Raw genomic sequence first — 15375 nt, 5'->3', positions numbered from 1 at the left:
TACAGACATCACATTTTCAATTAGATGACCATATTTGTATTGAATTACAGTTTTACTAATAAAACTACACAGTGCACAAATGATAATGTGTGGAAATGGCATTACCTAGTATTTTTATATGTTTCGATTATATTGAAGTATTTGTTTCCAACACACTACAGAATTAACAAAAATGCGTAATCAGATTATGAACACTGACGAGGTCAGCAATGTTGACTGGTCCTTTCCAAACTGCTCTCATATTAAAGTTGCTTCACAGTACATCCAGATAGTACATCCAGAGTACTCTCCAGCGCCTCTGAGGGAACAGGTGATTGACCCCACTGCAACTGCTCTCAAACCTTCTCAAAGCTCATGTTCTGCTTTCAGATTCTGCACAGTCTTTGGCTCTTTCATTTCTTGTGCTGTTGCCTCACTTCTGATGTTCAAGAAAGTCCTTAATACTCCCCTTTTTCAACAAGAGTTAGACAGTGGCTGACGCACATTGTCCACAAACATCCCAACTCTAGACAGCTCAGACCACAAACAGTTCACTTTAAGATATGTTTGAGTATCAGTGGATATCTTCCACTCCTTCAAATACTTCTATATATGTCCTTATTCGCACTCCAACAGCTTGTTGTTGGCTGTACGTACCATATTGCATTCCACTACATAGAGGATTTCTGAAAGAAAATAAAGTAATACAAACCGATCAGCGTTGCAGCCTTGTGTCCTGCAGGGGATTCTATCCATCCTCACTGCATTCTTTGCTGTGGTTTCACACCTCATATGTTAGCCTAATGCAGCTCTGGATAAATTACTCACCAGAGGATTCCTTTCTCCCTCAAAAGGGCAACAGCACTGCTCGCAACCTTGCAAGGCACAGAGCCCGCCTCCACCGACCACCATCCGCCCATGCAAACAATGAATTGTTAATAAATTCGTATGCGGGTAAATCCTTTCAATACCTCCTTTTCATTTGATAATGGGTGGTGCCTAGTAATTTTCAAGACTTGGAGAATAGCATTGCACCTACAAAGAGCATTGTATCGTTACTTTTATTCTTCTGTTATTGGACCTATTACTACCGGGCCCATCAAAGCATTTTCTGTTCCATTGATTTGTGCATGTCATATTGCATTGTATAAAGTCGAAAAGTAGATGTTATCTAGCACACATATAATGCGTAACTAATTAGAAAAAATTAAAACATTTCTCCAGATTAACGCCTGCCTCAGGAAGATGTTATTTTTTAGTGTGCAGCCTTGTTTAATATCTTTTAGTAGATAAGACTTTGGGTCAGAAACTCTGAGGTTTAGCGTGCGAGTGCCCAAATAACACCCATGGCATATACCTGTGATGAAAAGTAGCACGAAGTCTTGGTAAATGTCCCCCTCAATCTCAGTCATTCTCACTACATGTCACTCTCTCACTCATTTTCACACACCCACATAAGCACAGGCTCACACATGCAGGCATGCATGCGCTTTCTCGGACACAAACACACACTCAACCACATGAACATAACATATATTTATTACGTTTACAAGTACTTACCACAGTTGCTAGAGAATGTCCAGTTCAAGCTCCTGCTGCCTCGTATTATATTAAGCTAAAAACAAATAAAACACTACTATTCATTATAAGCATAATAAACAAGCATTTTCAACGAAACGGGTCCCGCATTTGCTCGAGTTAGAGCTATAGCGTTGTAAAAAAAAAAAAAAATCTAGTAAAACGCAGTGCAATCATGATGCGTGGAAAATAAACAGATAAAGTAGTCCGGACCCCAGGCTGAAAACATCAAGCCTCGTATGTTTTTGGTACTTTACCGGTGCTGTGTAGGTGGGCTAAACACCGGAAAAGGCATGACGTATGCATGCCTTTCACAAATGAATGCAAGCAGATTTGAAAAGGAAGCCCACGAACCAATGCAGGTGACTGACGTGACATGGGCGTGGTTTGAAGTCCAAAGAGAGATTACAGAATGGAAGGAGCGCTTTGCGCTCACCCATAAAAAGGATGGTGGGCTCAGACACCTATAAGTATGAGGTACCCCAGTGTTAAACCATTTTCCCCCAAAGATCAGCCTATGATCTCTGAAAATACATGCATTTTCGTCTAGGAATACATAACTTTGTCATACACATGTTAATTTAACAAAGCAAAACGTTCCAATTATGAAGGCTAGGATGCACACAAGAGAGTTACTGACAGGTAGGTGGAGAGCTACCAGTAGCTCATGAGCTACTTGTTGGAGAAGCCTGTGCTAGACTATACAACTCACATCTAAAGTGTGAAAAGTTTTCAAGTTTTTTTAGGCATAGAATGTTTTGGTGGAAGCTTTATCTTGAAGAACAACACAATTCTAGACAACATGAGCACACATTAGCACTATGGTGCTAAGGAATGCATGTCTGTGGTGCTAGGCATCCTGTTTGTGAACCTGTTTTTTCTTTTTAGCAAATGGGCCCTTAAGTGTTAGACAGCATGAGTCAGTGATTGAGGAACGAAAAGTGAGAAAGAGTGATTGCAAAAAAGTGAGAGTATGTGAGTGAGATTGAATATGAGTGTGAGGTAGTGTTAGCAAGAATGAGTGAGGGGCAGTAAGTGAGCATAACTGTGAGTGAGAATGAAAGAGTGCAAGTGAGGGATAATTAATCAGTAAGTGAGTGTGAATATAAGTTAGCATGAGTGAGAACGTGGTGTTATGCTTGCAAGTGTGCCCTTGACCTTGACATACTGAAAGTTACTCTCGTCTTTAAGAGGCATCCATGGCAAAAGCCTGGCACTGGCATACCGGAGGCAGTTTTTTCGCATGACAGGCACATATGACAAAATGCCAGCAAACGAGGACTCACTAAAGGCTATACTTGGCATTCATGGCATCCATGGAAAAAGTCTGGCACTTCTGGCATTGTGGAAAAAAATTGGGTTAACTCTTGGGGATAGTCTGTTTAAATGTTTCTGGCACATCATAAAAGTCTTGTGTAACTAATGAGTCATTTTTAAGAACCTGTTGCTTTTTAGCAAATTTCTTTGAAAACTGTACTTTAAAATACATCTGGTCCAATGTTTTCAAAATTTCCTCGGCGGGGGACCCCTTTCGAACATTGAGTAGAAGATGATGGGCTCACTTGCCTTAATTTAGAGCAAGTAATACAGACCACCATTAAAAAAAAAAAAAATCAACAGCCACCAACCACTTCGAGAAAGTAAGGTAAACAGTGTTTGATGAGCACTGTTTATTTTCTGCAGCTTCCACTGCACTGGGACATTACATAATAAATTCAGTAGTATAATGTTCACTCTTCTGATCAAATAAAATGAAACAAAAAAACAAACGTTTTAAAACAGGATGTTGCCATGTTTCACTATTATGAATACTTGAAAAATTAAGCGACTGAATAAAGCCTTCACCTTTGTGCTTCCCATGAGTGAAAGAGTCTTACACATGGCCTTAAATCAAAATGTATTAACAGTAAGGAATTTATTAGGCCAATAATATAGTTTGTGTTCAAGGTATGGTCTATGCAAGTTCAAACATATGGCCACACTCACTACTGTTTTATATAAATCTCTTTTTTCTCTCCCTAAGCATTTATCAACACATTTCTTATTAGAGTACACAGTCAGGAAACTATTAATTCACAACAGTTCGTGGAATAAACAAAAATGTGGGTTTCCAGTGCTCTTGTGTATTTTGTGGCACTATATCCTCTTTGGATGAACACATAATGTTTCAGGTAATAGCAAGAGAAATGAGTAACGATTCCCTTGCATATTGCGTCAGCACCCTAGTACAGGCCATATCAAACAGACATTTATGTTGTGCTGTTATATTAATAATGCATTTATTATGGAACTTAAGCAATGCCAATTATTTTGATGTAATCATGTGACATGTGTAATCATAGGACCATTGAGGGTCAAAGGTCATGTGATATCACCTCCTATGATGTCATTAAGGTAGAGGGTGTGCGAGGTTACTTCCGCTACCCCTGGCATTTTAGTAAATCAATGTCCATGATTTCTAGATCAGATGACATAAGAAGAAAATGTGTTCTTTTTTTAATGAACCTTTAAACATCTACTAAACCAAACAGATGTGCAATATCATAACAGAGTCAAAATAATCACCCTAAAAAGTATATTAAGTACACATTTGATCATTTTTATATTTGTGTGATTACTGCATCATACCTTTCCAATATCACCCAGAAGGGTCAGTTTCCATTAGAAAATCCTGGATTCGTTTTCAATATTTCAAGAAGGGCTTGACGGCTCCTGAATGAACTGGTTCTGAAGTGCAGCTTGTACATGTATTTTGTCTCATATGGATAATACTTCTCATTGGCTTCACAGAGATCTATTTCAGGGAAAAAACGGGACCCTAGAGAGATCCTTACATGAGTTTCTTTGAAATAGCTTTTACCAAGTTAATTTACCTAGGAAAGATGTTCACCCACCTGACAGTAATGCATACAGATGTTCTTTGCTAGAGTGTTAATCTAAATATTTTAGGACGATAGTACCTAACACCCAAAGAAACTAGACCCACCTAAGCAGGTTTTGACCATTAACATTCTGTGGTGGTGTGGTTAGGCCAAAGGGTTTCACTTTGAGCATACCCATGAAGGTACAGAGCTTACAGCATTGTTGAACGATTACAATGTTACGCAAGCTTGGGACATGCTTACGGTACTGCAGGATGGGATACTGGTCCCAACCTATCAGGGGAAGAACTGTGCTTCTATTATCGATTATGGATTGGTCTCATTTGCATTACTTCCTTTAATAATTAATGTTTGTGTCTTTAATCATTTTTGTAGGTACCACAATCCTTTAGTGTCAAGGATGAGGCTCCCAGGGTCGATATTAAGTAAGGTATTGCATCAGCAAGTGGCCCCTCAAATCCAGTCCTAGAATCAGGAAAGACGTGTAAGATGGTCTTTAATGCATCCCGACACTTTCGTAGCATCCCTACTCCACAGTTGTACTACCGACTTGGCAGTCTGCTAGGAGCCCTTTTTATATGATGGAGACCTCTTAAATGCTTTCTTAGTCCTCACAACAAAGGTCAAAGCTTCTTTAACCTGTGATAGTAACTGGTGTCCAAACCAGTCCCCAAAATGGTTTGATGCCACCTGTTTCAAGGCCTTGCATAGTTTGAAAATTGCTCTCAAAGCAGTACCCAGAGATTTGAATCTGGTGAGAACTTGCTGTTGTATCTATAAAGAGGAACTTAAAAGGAGGAAGGGGGGGGGGGGGTTACGGTGTAGGGCCTGTGAGGAATTGGTACAATTCAGCACAATTGAAAACAGTGCATTTTGTTGGGAAATTATCAATCAGCCCAGCTTCGCCCAGAAGAATCCATCTTATACAGGCCCAGGATTGGGTGGCCCACTATGAGAAAATCTGAAATGTCCATCACAGGTAGCTACAATTGCAGAGGTTGAGACGTAGTGTGTCAAGTCTAACCTGATTTTTACCTTGGATGAAATAAAACAAGGCATAAAGGCGGTCATTCTGACCGCGGCGGGCGGCGGTCCCCGCCCGCCATGCGGTTACCGCCGAATGACCGCACCGTGGTCAAAAGACCGCGGCGGTCATTCCAACTTTCCCGCTGGGCCGGCGGGCGACCGCCAAAAGGCCGTCGGCCGGCCCAGCGGGAAAGCCCCTGCAACGAGGAAGCCGGCTCCGAATGGAGCCGGCGGAGTTGCAGGGGTGCGACGGGTGCAGTGGCACCCGTCGCGATTTTCACTGTCTGCAAAGCAGACAGTGAAAATCTTTGTGGGGCCCTGTTAGGGGGCCCCTGCACTGCCCATGCCAGTGGCATGGGCAGTGCAGGGGCCCCACTACACCCGTTCCTGCCATCCTGGTTCTGGCGGTGGACACCGCCAGAAACAGGCTGGCGGGAAGGGGGTCGGAATCCCCATGGCGGTGCTGCAAGCAGCGCCGCCATGGCGGATTCCCTGGGCCAGGGGAAAACCGACGGGAAACCGCCGGTTCCCCTTTTCTGACCGCGGCTTTACCGCCGTGGTCAGAATAGCCCAGGAAGCACCGCCAGCCTGTTGGCGGTGCTTCCGCCGCCCTCCGCCATGGCGGTCATGGACCGCCAGGGTCGGAATGACCCCCAAAGTGTTTAACTAGAAATAAGGCAGCAGACCCCGTTGGAATACCCCCCAGACTTGGTTGTATTTTATAGTGATGTATGGGCTCCAATGTTAACGTTGATGCTGAATGCAGCAGGGAGGGTGGGTCCTCGATCTTCCTGGATTTTATCCACCATGGCTCCTGTTTTTAAGAAAGGTGATAAGAGTAGGCCGGAATGTTACAGGCCCATTTCTTTTATCGACTCTGTAGTAAAAGTCCTGAGGAGGGTGCCACTGGATAGGATGTGCTCCTGGGCAGAAGAAAATTATATTATATTATATTGAGTTGCCAATATGGGTTCCAGCAGGGTAAGTCAACCACGGACCAGTGCTTGAATCTTTTTCTAGGAGCCGGTAAATATACTATTACTCAATCTCAGACCATGTATTTTGCCTTTATGGACCTAACGGCAGCGTATGTTCAAGGTAATAGGGATAAACTGTGGTGAATACTGCTGGAAATTGGGGGTCAACCCAAATATTGTTTCTTGCGTGACCTCCACTCAGATACCCGTGCCACGGCGAGATACTCAATGGATCTGCCTTGTTCAGATAGCTTTAATACAAGTCATGGAATTAGACAGGGGTGGATCCTTGCTCAGTTCTTGTTTTGTTTATATTTGAACAGCTTGGAGAAGGCATTAGTGGACGTCTGATTGTCCTCTAATTGGTTCTCGCCCCCTTCTGGCACTGTTATATACCGACGACGTGGTTCTGATGGCAAGAATCACAAATGGCCTGTAGGAGTTATTCACACATTTGATAATTTTATGGGGGAGCTGGACCTATCACTTACTTTGTCAAAATCACACATCATGGTTGTGGGGCCTAAGCCTTTAAAAGAAAGGACCTTCGTTTTAAAAGGCTCATTAGTTAAAGTTGAGAGTTTACCCTGTCTGTTTAGGGGTCCAGTTTGATGCCAAATTAAACTGGAGGCCTCTGATAGAGGTAAGGAGATTGGGTTTTAGAAAATGTATAGGGGCCATTTTTGTTTTGCTGTGAGGTTAGGTAGTCGTCCATCAAAAGCCCAAACAATTTTGTATGGGAACAAATTATGGGGGCGGGCACCTATCTCCTAAGGAATTACAAATTGAGGAGAATAAATTTTTAAAGCGCCTTTTATGTGTTCCCCAATGTACAGTAAATTTCATGGTCCAAGAGGAATTAGGGGTTAAGTACCGGAGTGACTCTATAGCATTGTGCCTACTGATGGCCTGGAGTAGGGTACAGTCCAAGGAGAAGTTGGTCTTAAATCGCCTAATAATACAAGATTGTTTAGAAATGACCCATGCCTTAAAAATCCCATGGTTGAAATATTTGAAGGAATCCTTTGTGAAGTTGGGTAGAGAAGGGGTCTTCTTAACCCAGAAGGTATAGTTAAAACTGGTTTGAAGTGAGTTAAGGATTCCTTTAGAGAAAGGTTACTATTACTAAACCTTCTGTTCGCCATCATGTATTGATATCTACTACATAGGATATCGAGCAGCAATGGTGAGAAATAACAGGAATAGAGGTTTACTAACTCGTTTAATGCTAAATTATTGCACTTGTCCCTGGCTTTTCCTTGGGGATGTTATGATTTTAACCAACTGTGGCCTTGTAGATGTGATGGAAACTCGCCCCAAGGCACTTTAAATTTTATGTTGGGTTGCAAGTTTTATCAATCCTTGAGGATGTGGTTCACCATTCCCTTGCTTAAAGGGTGTGGTTTTAGGCAGGTGAGGCCAGCACTTTTATATTTACAAATGTTAAAGATGTTGTCCGGAACCTGGGGGATAACTAACGTGGTGCACATTTTTAAATGCTGCTTTGCATGAGGTACTTTGGATGAGGTTCCTCAACAGTATTGTTTTTATTTGTGAAGTTTTTATCTATAGTTATTGTATTTATTATTATATTGTATGTGCTGCTGTCTTTTATGGTTTCAAAGTTATAACAGGATACAGAAGAAAGAAGATCCCTCTAGCCTGAATTTCCCTCATCTGAGGTAATTGTAAACAATAATCCTTTCTTACACAGCGTGATTTTACTGTACACTGCTTAAAAGTAAGAATTGTAGTTTAAGAAATGGGCTACCACAGTTTGAGGCACTACAGGTGTGTAGCTTTCGGTGTACCCTATATAGTAACAAACCATTCAATAAACATTCTTGTTCAGTTAAGGGACCTACCAACAAGGAAATCCTGTCGCTGTTAATGCTCCCCTATAATAAAAATGAAAGGAGGTTATTTTGGCCTGTCCCGTCCACAACCATTCAAAGGGCCACCAATCAAGCTGCAAATGGAATAAATAACTTCAGTATAAAGGACTTCGAAAGAAAACAGAAGGAAGCATGGTGAAAAACCAGGTTCTTTACGATGGTGTAGTAGCATCACATGGTGGCTCTTCATCGATGACAACACGCTTGCCTTCCGGTGGATCCTCATCCGACCAGGAGTGAAGAAGGCTGTAGTGGCAGTGTTCATCATCTATTACCGTCAAAAGATCAAGCCCGGATACAGTTTTCCAATCCCAGCGAGAAGGGATACGGATCGCCTTAACATTTTTGCTCCCTGGGGCAAATCCAAAAAACTTTTTGATGTGCTGTGTGGCAAAGAGCCTGGAGTGCTCGTCAGCCGTCCGCTGGAAGAGTGTCTGTTCGTTGTTGACGTAGCTTGTCCAGTACCGGAGATGCAGGAAGCTGAGAGGGGACAGGAGCTTTGCCAGGCACAGAGACAGGAAAACAGCAACGGCCACAATAGCAATCAAAAGCCAGCCAGACACCTGTATTGTTTAAAACAAAGGAAAAAAAAATAAACACATCATAACATCAAACAGTTCCATATGATTTGCTCTGTTTAACGTTTGGATCAATATATATTGGATATGGGAGCCTTCAGGAGCTTCTGATTTGGAATTTTTCATTTCTAAACTGTGATTCTTAAGGGGGAAGAAAGCGTCAGACAAGAGGAAGGTGCCTAATGATGGCATGATCCGGCTCACTCACATTATACTTGAACAACTGGCTTGGAATAGTAACAGGTCAATAAAAAAAACAATAGTTCACGGATCAGCTTCGAAGAGCATGCACTGTATTTGATTTTTTTTTGCCAACACTTGGGGAAAAGAAAAGCAAAACTGAAATTAAGTGCTTTCCGAGTATGTTGACAGAAAGAGATGTCGTGGCTCAATGTCTTCTTCATATGCCACTTGTTACTCATTACATTTTGCACTAAAACAAATACATGATCTAGAATATAAAAAAGAACTCTTGATAATATAATATGAATGTGAAATGAGAACCAAGGAGCATGGTGTCAGGAAACAAAGCTTACCCCAAGCCTTTTTAAAAGTGTTGATTTGGATGAGCTAATGATACAATTGTCTAATGCCTAAATATATACAAAAATTCTAGAACTGAATAATCGAAGTAGGATGAAAATACTTTTCAGATATAGTGCTTAAAAAACATAAGCAAGTTAGCCCGAAAGAGTGCAAATAATCAAGGTCGGTTTAAATAAGACTTTCAGTTCCATATGATTTTTTTTTCACATCCATTAGTTAATCTCGAAGTAGCCTTAGTTGGATGCTATTTTTTTTAATGTTTCCATTAGTTCTGTATTAACACACTCGCTTTACTGCTGTATTCATTTCGGACTTCTCCATCTGTAGATGGCATTACTGCAACATTTACTGAGCGGCGTTTTCCACTTTCATATTTTCCCTGGCATTGTGATTTTTAAAGTAACCCTTTTACTTAACCTTTTTAAATAATTCGGTGAAGGCCCCATACCCACCTCCTCATTTCTGCTCCCCATTTTAATTATTCCCGGCCTTTTCAGATTTACTAATTATTCAAATGTTTTACTCACTATGTGTCTGTTTTTTTCTATGGTTTCTTAGAAATTCTTATCACTCATTGCGAAAAAAGCAGATTTATTCACATGGCACTATGCCTTTCTACATTTCTATTATTTAAACACAGTATTCAGGTGATAAAACAGGATAGCTTTGGAACAAATACATTTACCTTTACAAGATCTATTATTAAATTAATTTATGAATAATTTTATGAAGGCGGCTTTTATTCATATAACCATTCAGAAGCAAACACAAGATTTCACAAATTCAATGGAAAATAATGTAACATGAAAATTAAATAAATGTAGTAAGAAAAATCAAAATGTTAATAATTGTGAAGGAGAACATGTACAAAGTAGCAAATGAGCCCTTAAAATGCCTATACATAGCAAATTACCTCCTCAAATATATAATAAACTTTCGAAAAGGCATTGAAGAAGCCACAGTTCAGGAAGGTGAAGAAATATACGTGAATAACTAGAAAAAGACATACAGACAGACAATATATTTTATAGGTGCAACTTCAGTTCTATCACACACCTTTGTGTTTCAAACATTTTGTTTAATTACTGTACACCGTTTTCCAAAAAAGCCTGTGCGAGGAGTCTGCTCTCATATTACTGCATTTTCAAACAGTAACTGTTCCTTTATTGCTCCCTGGTTTCCTCTTATGTAGTGACCTCTAGCTCTGCAATAATTCAATGACTGCCTCCTCTAATGGGCATATATATTAAGGATTTGCGTCTAATCCTAATAGATTGTGTAGTTTTCCACATGTACTATGTTACAGTTGGCCTATGAATTGTCTCATATTTGCGATCATTCTTCTATCGGAATACCCAGGATTTTGACCCAGAACTTAAGGTCCCAAAGAGTAGAGGTACAGAAGGTAGTGCAAATGCTGTTTTCCTGACAGCTAAACCTCTAGCTAGGCATCTAAATGTTTATTTTGCTCGCTTTGAGTCCCTTGACAGTTTGATCACATTTTGATAATAAAATATGAGAACACCAAAACCACTCTCATGATCCATGACTGATTCATTTGTTGGTGCCAGAGAATTAGATTTATTGATGAAAAGGCGCACAGAATCCTGTTGAAAGAGGAATCTAGGGTAGGCCAGTGTCTAATTTGGCAAGGATTAAAAGCCAATATTCATGTATCAGCATAGTCTCATGGCTATATTCCAGCAATATGGATCTCCGAAGGAGTTCTGATTCTACAGCCTTCCATCTAAAGAATATCATCAGCATCAGAGGTGAATCATGAGGTCTAAACTACAAAAACAATAGCATGTTATTGAACCGGTCTTGGATTTCAACTTGTTTGCAGGTGTTGGTATTGAGAAAGAATTCCTTCTAGTTATGGTTTTATGCCCCATACTTTCAATATCTGTATTTGGTGATGCATAGGGAACCTTTGTGACAGTTTCAAAACAAATTTATGAATTTAAATTTTCTGTGTATCATTAACAATGTGCCACATACATTTTCACACATAATTTCACATCTACTGACTGAATAAATAGAATGGCTTTAAAAATAAGTTTTCCACGAGGTGCACAAGTGTATTTATGAATAGGTTTTGTTAGGCTACATTTCCGTACAATCACAAAGAGAGAGGTGAGAGAAACATAACCCTCCACATGTCCTCCTGAAAGTTTAATCAATACACACCAAAGGTGTGGAGGGGAAACTAAGCTATGGTGGGTGCCTTAACTTGAGGCTCAACCCTAGAAAAAACGAACTAGTAGTTCCACAAAGGGGTGTGCTCAATTCAAGCTCAACCCCAGAGGAGACATGCTAATGGTTACCCAAGTATTCATCTATAGATGAGAATTGCGGGAATTCCTCCTTTTACAACACATGGTTGAGGACATTTCCCAGTTTCATGAGCAGATCAAAGGTGAAAGGGGAGAGGATCAACTCATAAGCGACTGCGCACATCACTGAAAAAACATGAATAGACTTGTAGCAAGGATGACAACAATGAAAGCTTACCTTCAATATGGCCAATGGTAGGTTCCCCTTTCAGCTATACAACAATGCTCTAGTGGCCATGAGAGCCCAACCTTTGAGTGCGGAAATCACAGAGACAAGGAGAGGGGTCCTAGTGCATGGCCTGCAAATGCCAACCAAGACGCCGAGCGAAGAGAAAGAGGCGAATACGAGGAGGAGAAAAGAAACGAGGAGGGAGATTTACAGAGCGAAGGAGAGCGGGATGCGTGCGGATTGAGGCAACAGAGAAACACCCAACAAAGACGACTGGACGTAGAAGCAGTCAAAGAGCCAACTTGAACACCTGGAGACTGAAGGCTACATGTTCCAGGGAGCCACAGCTCTTCCCCAGAGTCATGGATGCAGGCAAGTGCTGCATTGGGCATTTTTATACCGGTGGTGGGGAATTAAGGACTAAGGAGAGCATTGAAGACCCCAGGAGGGAGGGGAGGAGAAGTGGTACAAGAGAAGCACACTTGGCATGACTTATTCAGTTACAAGCACAATTTCACCAGGGTGTTGGTAGAAGTTAAAGACTTTAAAAAGTAGGACTGAAACTCAGGAAGGGTTCTTTTCTGTTTGTTTCTGAGGCATTACAGCAATGTGCTCACGGCTGTCACTTTTCCAAGAGTACAGGGATAAAAGCCAGAAATTGTGAACCACTAAAGCAGGAGAAGAACAAGACAGAAGAAAACTGAATGTTTTCCCATTATCCCCTTCAAGTTGATTATTTTTTTAATTGAAACCCAAACTGTTCAAAATAAAGCACAGCCGTACACCCATCAAACAAGGTTGTGATCATTGTTACTTTCTTTACAGGACCATCTGTATGTACTGTGATTGATCCGTCAGAAGAATGACCTCTGAAGTACTGTTTCAATGAATCAAATGTGTGGTCTTCAAGTTGATATCAGTCGCTGGGACCCCTTCAAAACATTTCTGTGTGACTTTACTTTCAAACTGCCAACTCCAAGAGCATGTGTCTTCTTTAGCCAGCCAGTGGGTTTCAATACCTGGTACTGGAGTGTTTCGATGCAGTTAATGGACTTGTTTCAATGCATCTGCCATTGAACTCTTCAGGAACATCTGAACTGTGCACAGACCCCATCGCAAAGCAAGAGTACCCACACAAGCCTGGCAAGAAAAAGGGTAACTTTTTGGGGGATTCAAGGGCAATGTAGGTGAGCCAGTGCACGGAGCACAGTCTATTGGAATCCAACTAGCCGCAAGGTAGCTTGCAGATGGTAAATCACTGGTTGTAGAGCCAGCACCCAGAAAACCCGCAAGGTAGGCAACAAGAGGGTTCATTGCCCCACATATGGAGAACAACTAGTCATGATGATGAAATTCCAGTACCAGGGTACTCAGAGTCTGACGGCACCTGCTCTGGACACCAACAACAAGAAGGGCAAATTTGGAGGCAATGTAAATTCTGGAGCAAAGATCTGAGGTTTAGATGCAAGATATCTTTGGAACACCCTGGGCTAGAAAGATGTATTCAATGGTTCCATAAACCAGAACAACTTCTGCAAACCTTTTCTTCAAATCCCCAGGCAAAGGGGTGAAGTTGAGGTAATCCTTGTGAGCTCTGGAGGCAAGTGGGAAGTGCAAATAGGCTTCTCTAGCAGCACGATAGGGGGCATGGATGACTGGATGATAAAGGCGCACATTTAAAAGGCGACAGGCCCTTGGTGATAAACCAAATGGTATTAGTACTTTTTTGAGACACTGACTAATGGGAGGCTTCTTGTCCTGCAGCTGTTGCAGATCTGTGGCAGTTCTCAAAGTCCCCTTGAGTCAGCTTGGCTGCAGAACTCACTGACTTGCAAGCGTTCTTTCTGAAAGCTGAAATCCAGTATCTTGCAGCAGTCTCTTCTTGCACAAGGTGGTCACTGCAGCACTTCCACTAAAGTCTTTGGTCCAGGCTCAGTCTCTGCCTTGCCCACTGCGTCCCATGAAAACAAGGAATTGTATCAAAAAGCTTACATTAATGATAAAGCAATCCCTGGCTTCCAGCTAATGGATTAACATTGGTGGCTCTGATCCCATTGTACTTGCTTTAGATATGACCACATTAAATTTATATGCGAAACATATGGGCTGTAGTACTTTTCTATGAACTTTGGAACTGGTGCTTCATGTCTGATTTCTTTGGTTTGTTTGTCATTTAAAAATGTCATCAGATTTCTATACTCTTGCCCTGATGTAGACCTACTGGTGGCAGAGCAGTTTAACATATCATAGATGTATGTGACACAAAAATATAGATATCCTACAACCTTGGTTGGCAGAAAATCTGGATTTTAGTAAAGATACGGAGGCTAATATTATTCAGTAAATCCCTTTATTGCCACCACTAAGCATCAACTTTAATGCCAAAGAATTATGAACTCTAAAACATACCAAAGTTAATACAACCACCTGGCAACCAGTCCTCTTCCTTCTTTATTTAAACTGCAAACTCAAACTTTGAAAGATACTGGTTCCAAGTTAAAGTCCTTAAAACTCGTAATAACTTGTCCTTTGACACATTTCCTCACCTTCCATCAAAACCCAGTGAAATTCACATATATCTTGAATTTGACCTGTAGAAAACAATAAACAATCAAAACATATGGGAAGGGTTTATTCTGGGAGGGATAATATTAGCCTATGTGCCTTTAATAAAATCCTGATGTTCTGCCCACCAAAGCTGTGAAAAATCTACATTTTATGTCAAGATCCGGAGCCCAATATTATGCAAGTTTAAAACTTTGCAATCAAACAACTCACTGCACTCTACATAGGTTTAACCCCTTCGCTGCCAGGCCTTTTCCCCCTCCTGTGCCGGGCCTTTTTTTGCCTATTTGGGGCAGTTCGCGCTTAGGCCCTCATAACTTTTTGTCCACATAAGCTAACCAAGCCAAATTTGCGTCCTTTTTTTCCAACATCCTAGGGATTCTAGAGGTACCCAGACTTTGTGGGTTCCCTTGAAGGAGGCCAAGAAATTGGCCAAAATACAGTGAAAATGTCGTTTTTTTCAAAAAAATTGGAAAAAGTGGCTGCAGAAGAAGGCTTGTGGTTTTTCCCCTGAAAATGGCATCAACAAAGGGTTTGCGGTGCTAAACTCAGCAGCTTCCCAGCTTTCAGGAACAGGCAGACTTGAATCAGAAAACCCAATTTTTCAACACAATTTTGGCATTTTACTGGGGCATACCCCATTTGTGCAATTTTTTGTGCTTTCAGCCTCCTTCCAGTCAGTGACAGGAATGGTCATGAAACCAATGCTGGATCCCAGAAACCTAAACATTTCTGAAAAGTAGACAAAATTCTGAATTCAGCAAGGGGTCATTTGTGTAGATCCTACAAGGGTTTCCTACAGAAAATAACAGCTGAAAAAGAAAAATATTGAAAATGAGGTGAA

At 41.1% G+C, this 15375-nt stretch overlaps 1 protein-coding gene across 1 annotated transcript in view; it reads right to left on the bottom strand.

The window, feature by feature from the left end:
- Positions 1-3442: 3442 nt before the first annotated feature.
- Positions 3443-15375, bottom strand: part of CALHM4 (calcium homeostasis modulator family member 4) — a 50087-nt gene continuing 38154 nt past the window's right edge. Inside the window, exon 2 of the mRNA XM_069234569.1 lies at positions 3443-8900. Coding sequence (XP_069090670.1) covers positions 8490-8900 — 411 coding nt within the window. The 3' untranslated portion in view covers positions 3443-8489. The remainder of the gene's footprint in view (positions 8901-15375) is intronic.

This window comes from Pleurodeles waltl, chromosome 5 (assembly GCF_031143425.1).
Source record: "Pleurodeles waltl isolate 20211129_DDA chromosome 5, aPleWal1.hap1.20221129, whole genome shotgun sequence".
NCBI classification, from domain to species: domain Eukaryota; kingdom Metazoa; phylum Chordata; class Amphibia; order Caudata; family Salamandridae; genus Pleurodeles; species Pleurodeles waltl.
This window is presented reverse-complemented; position numbering and strand designations above follow the sequence as displayed.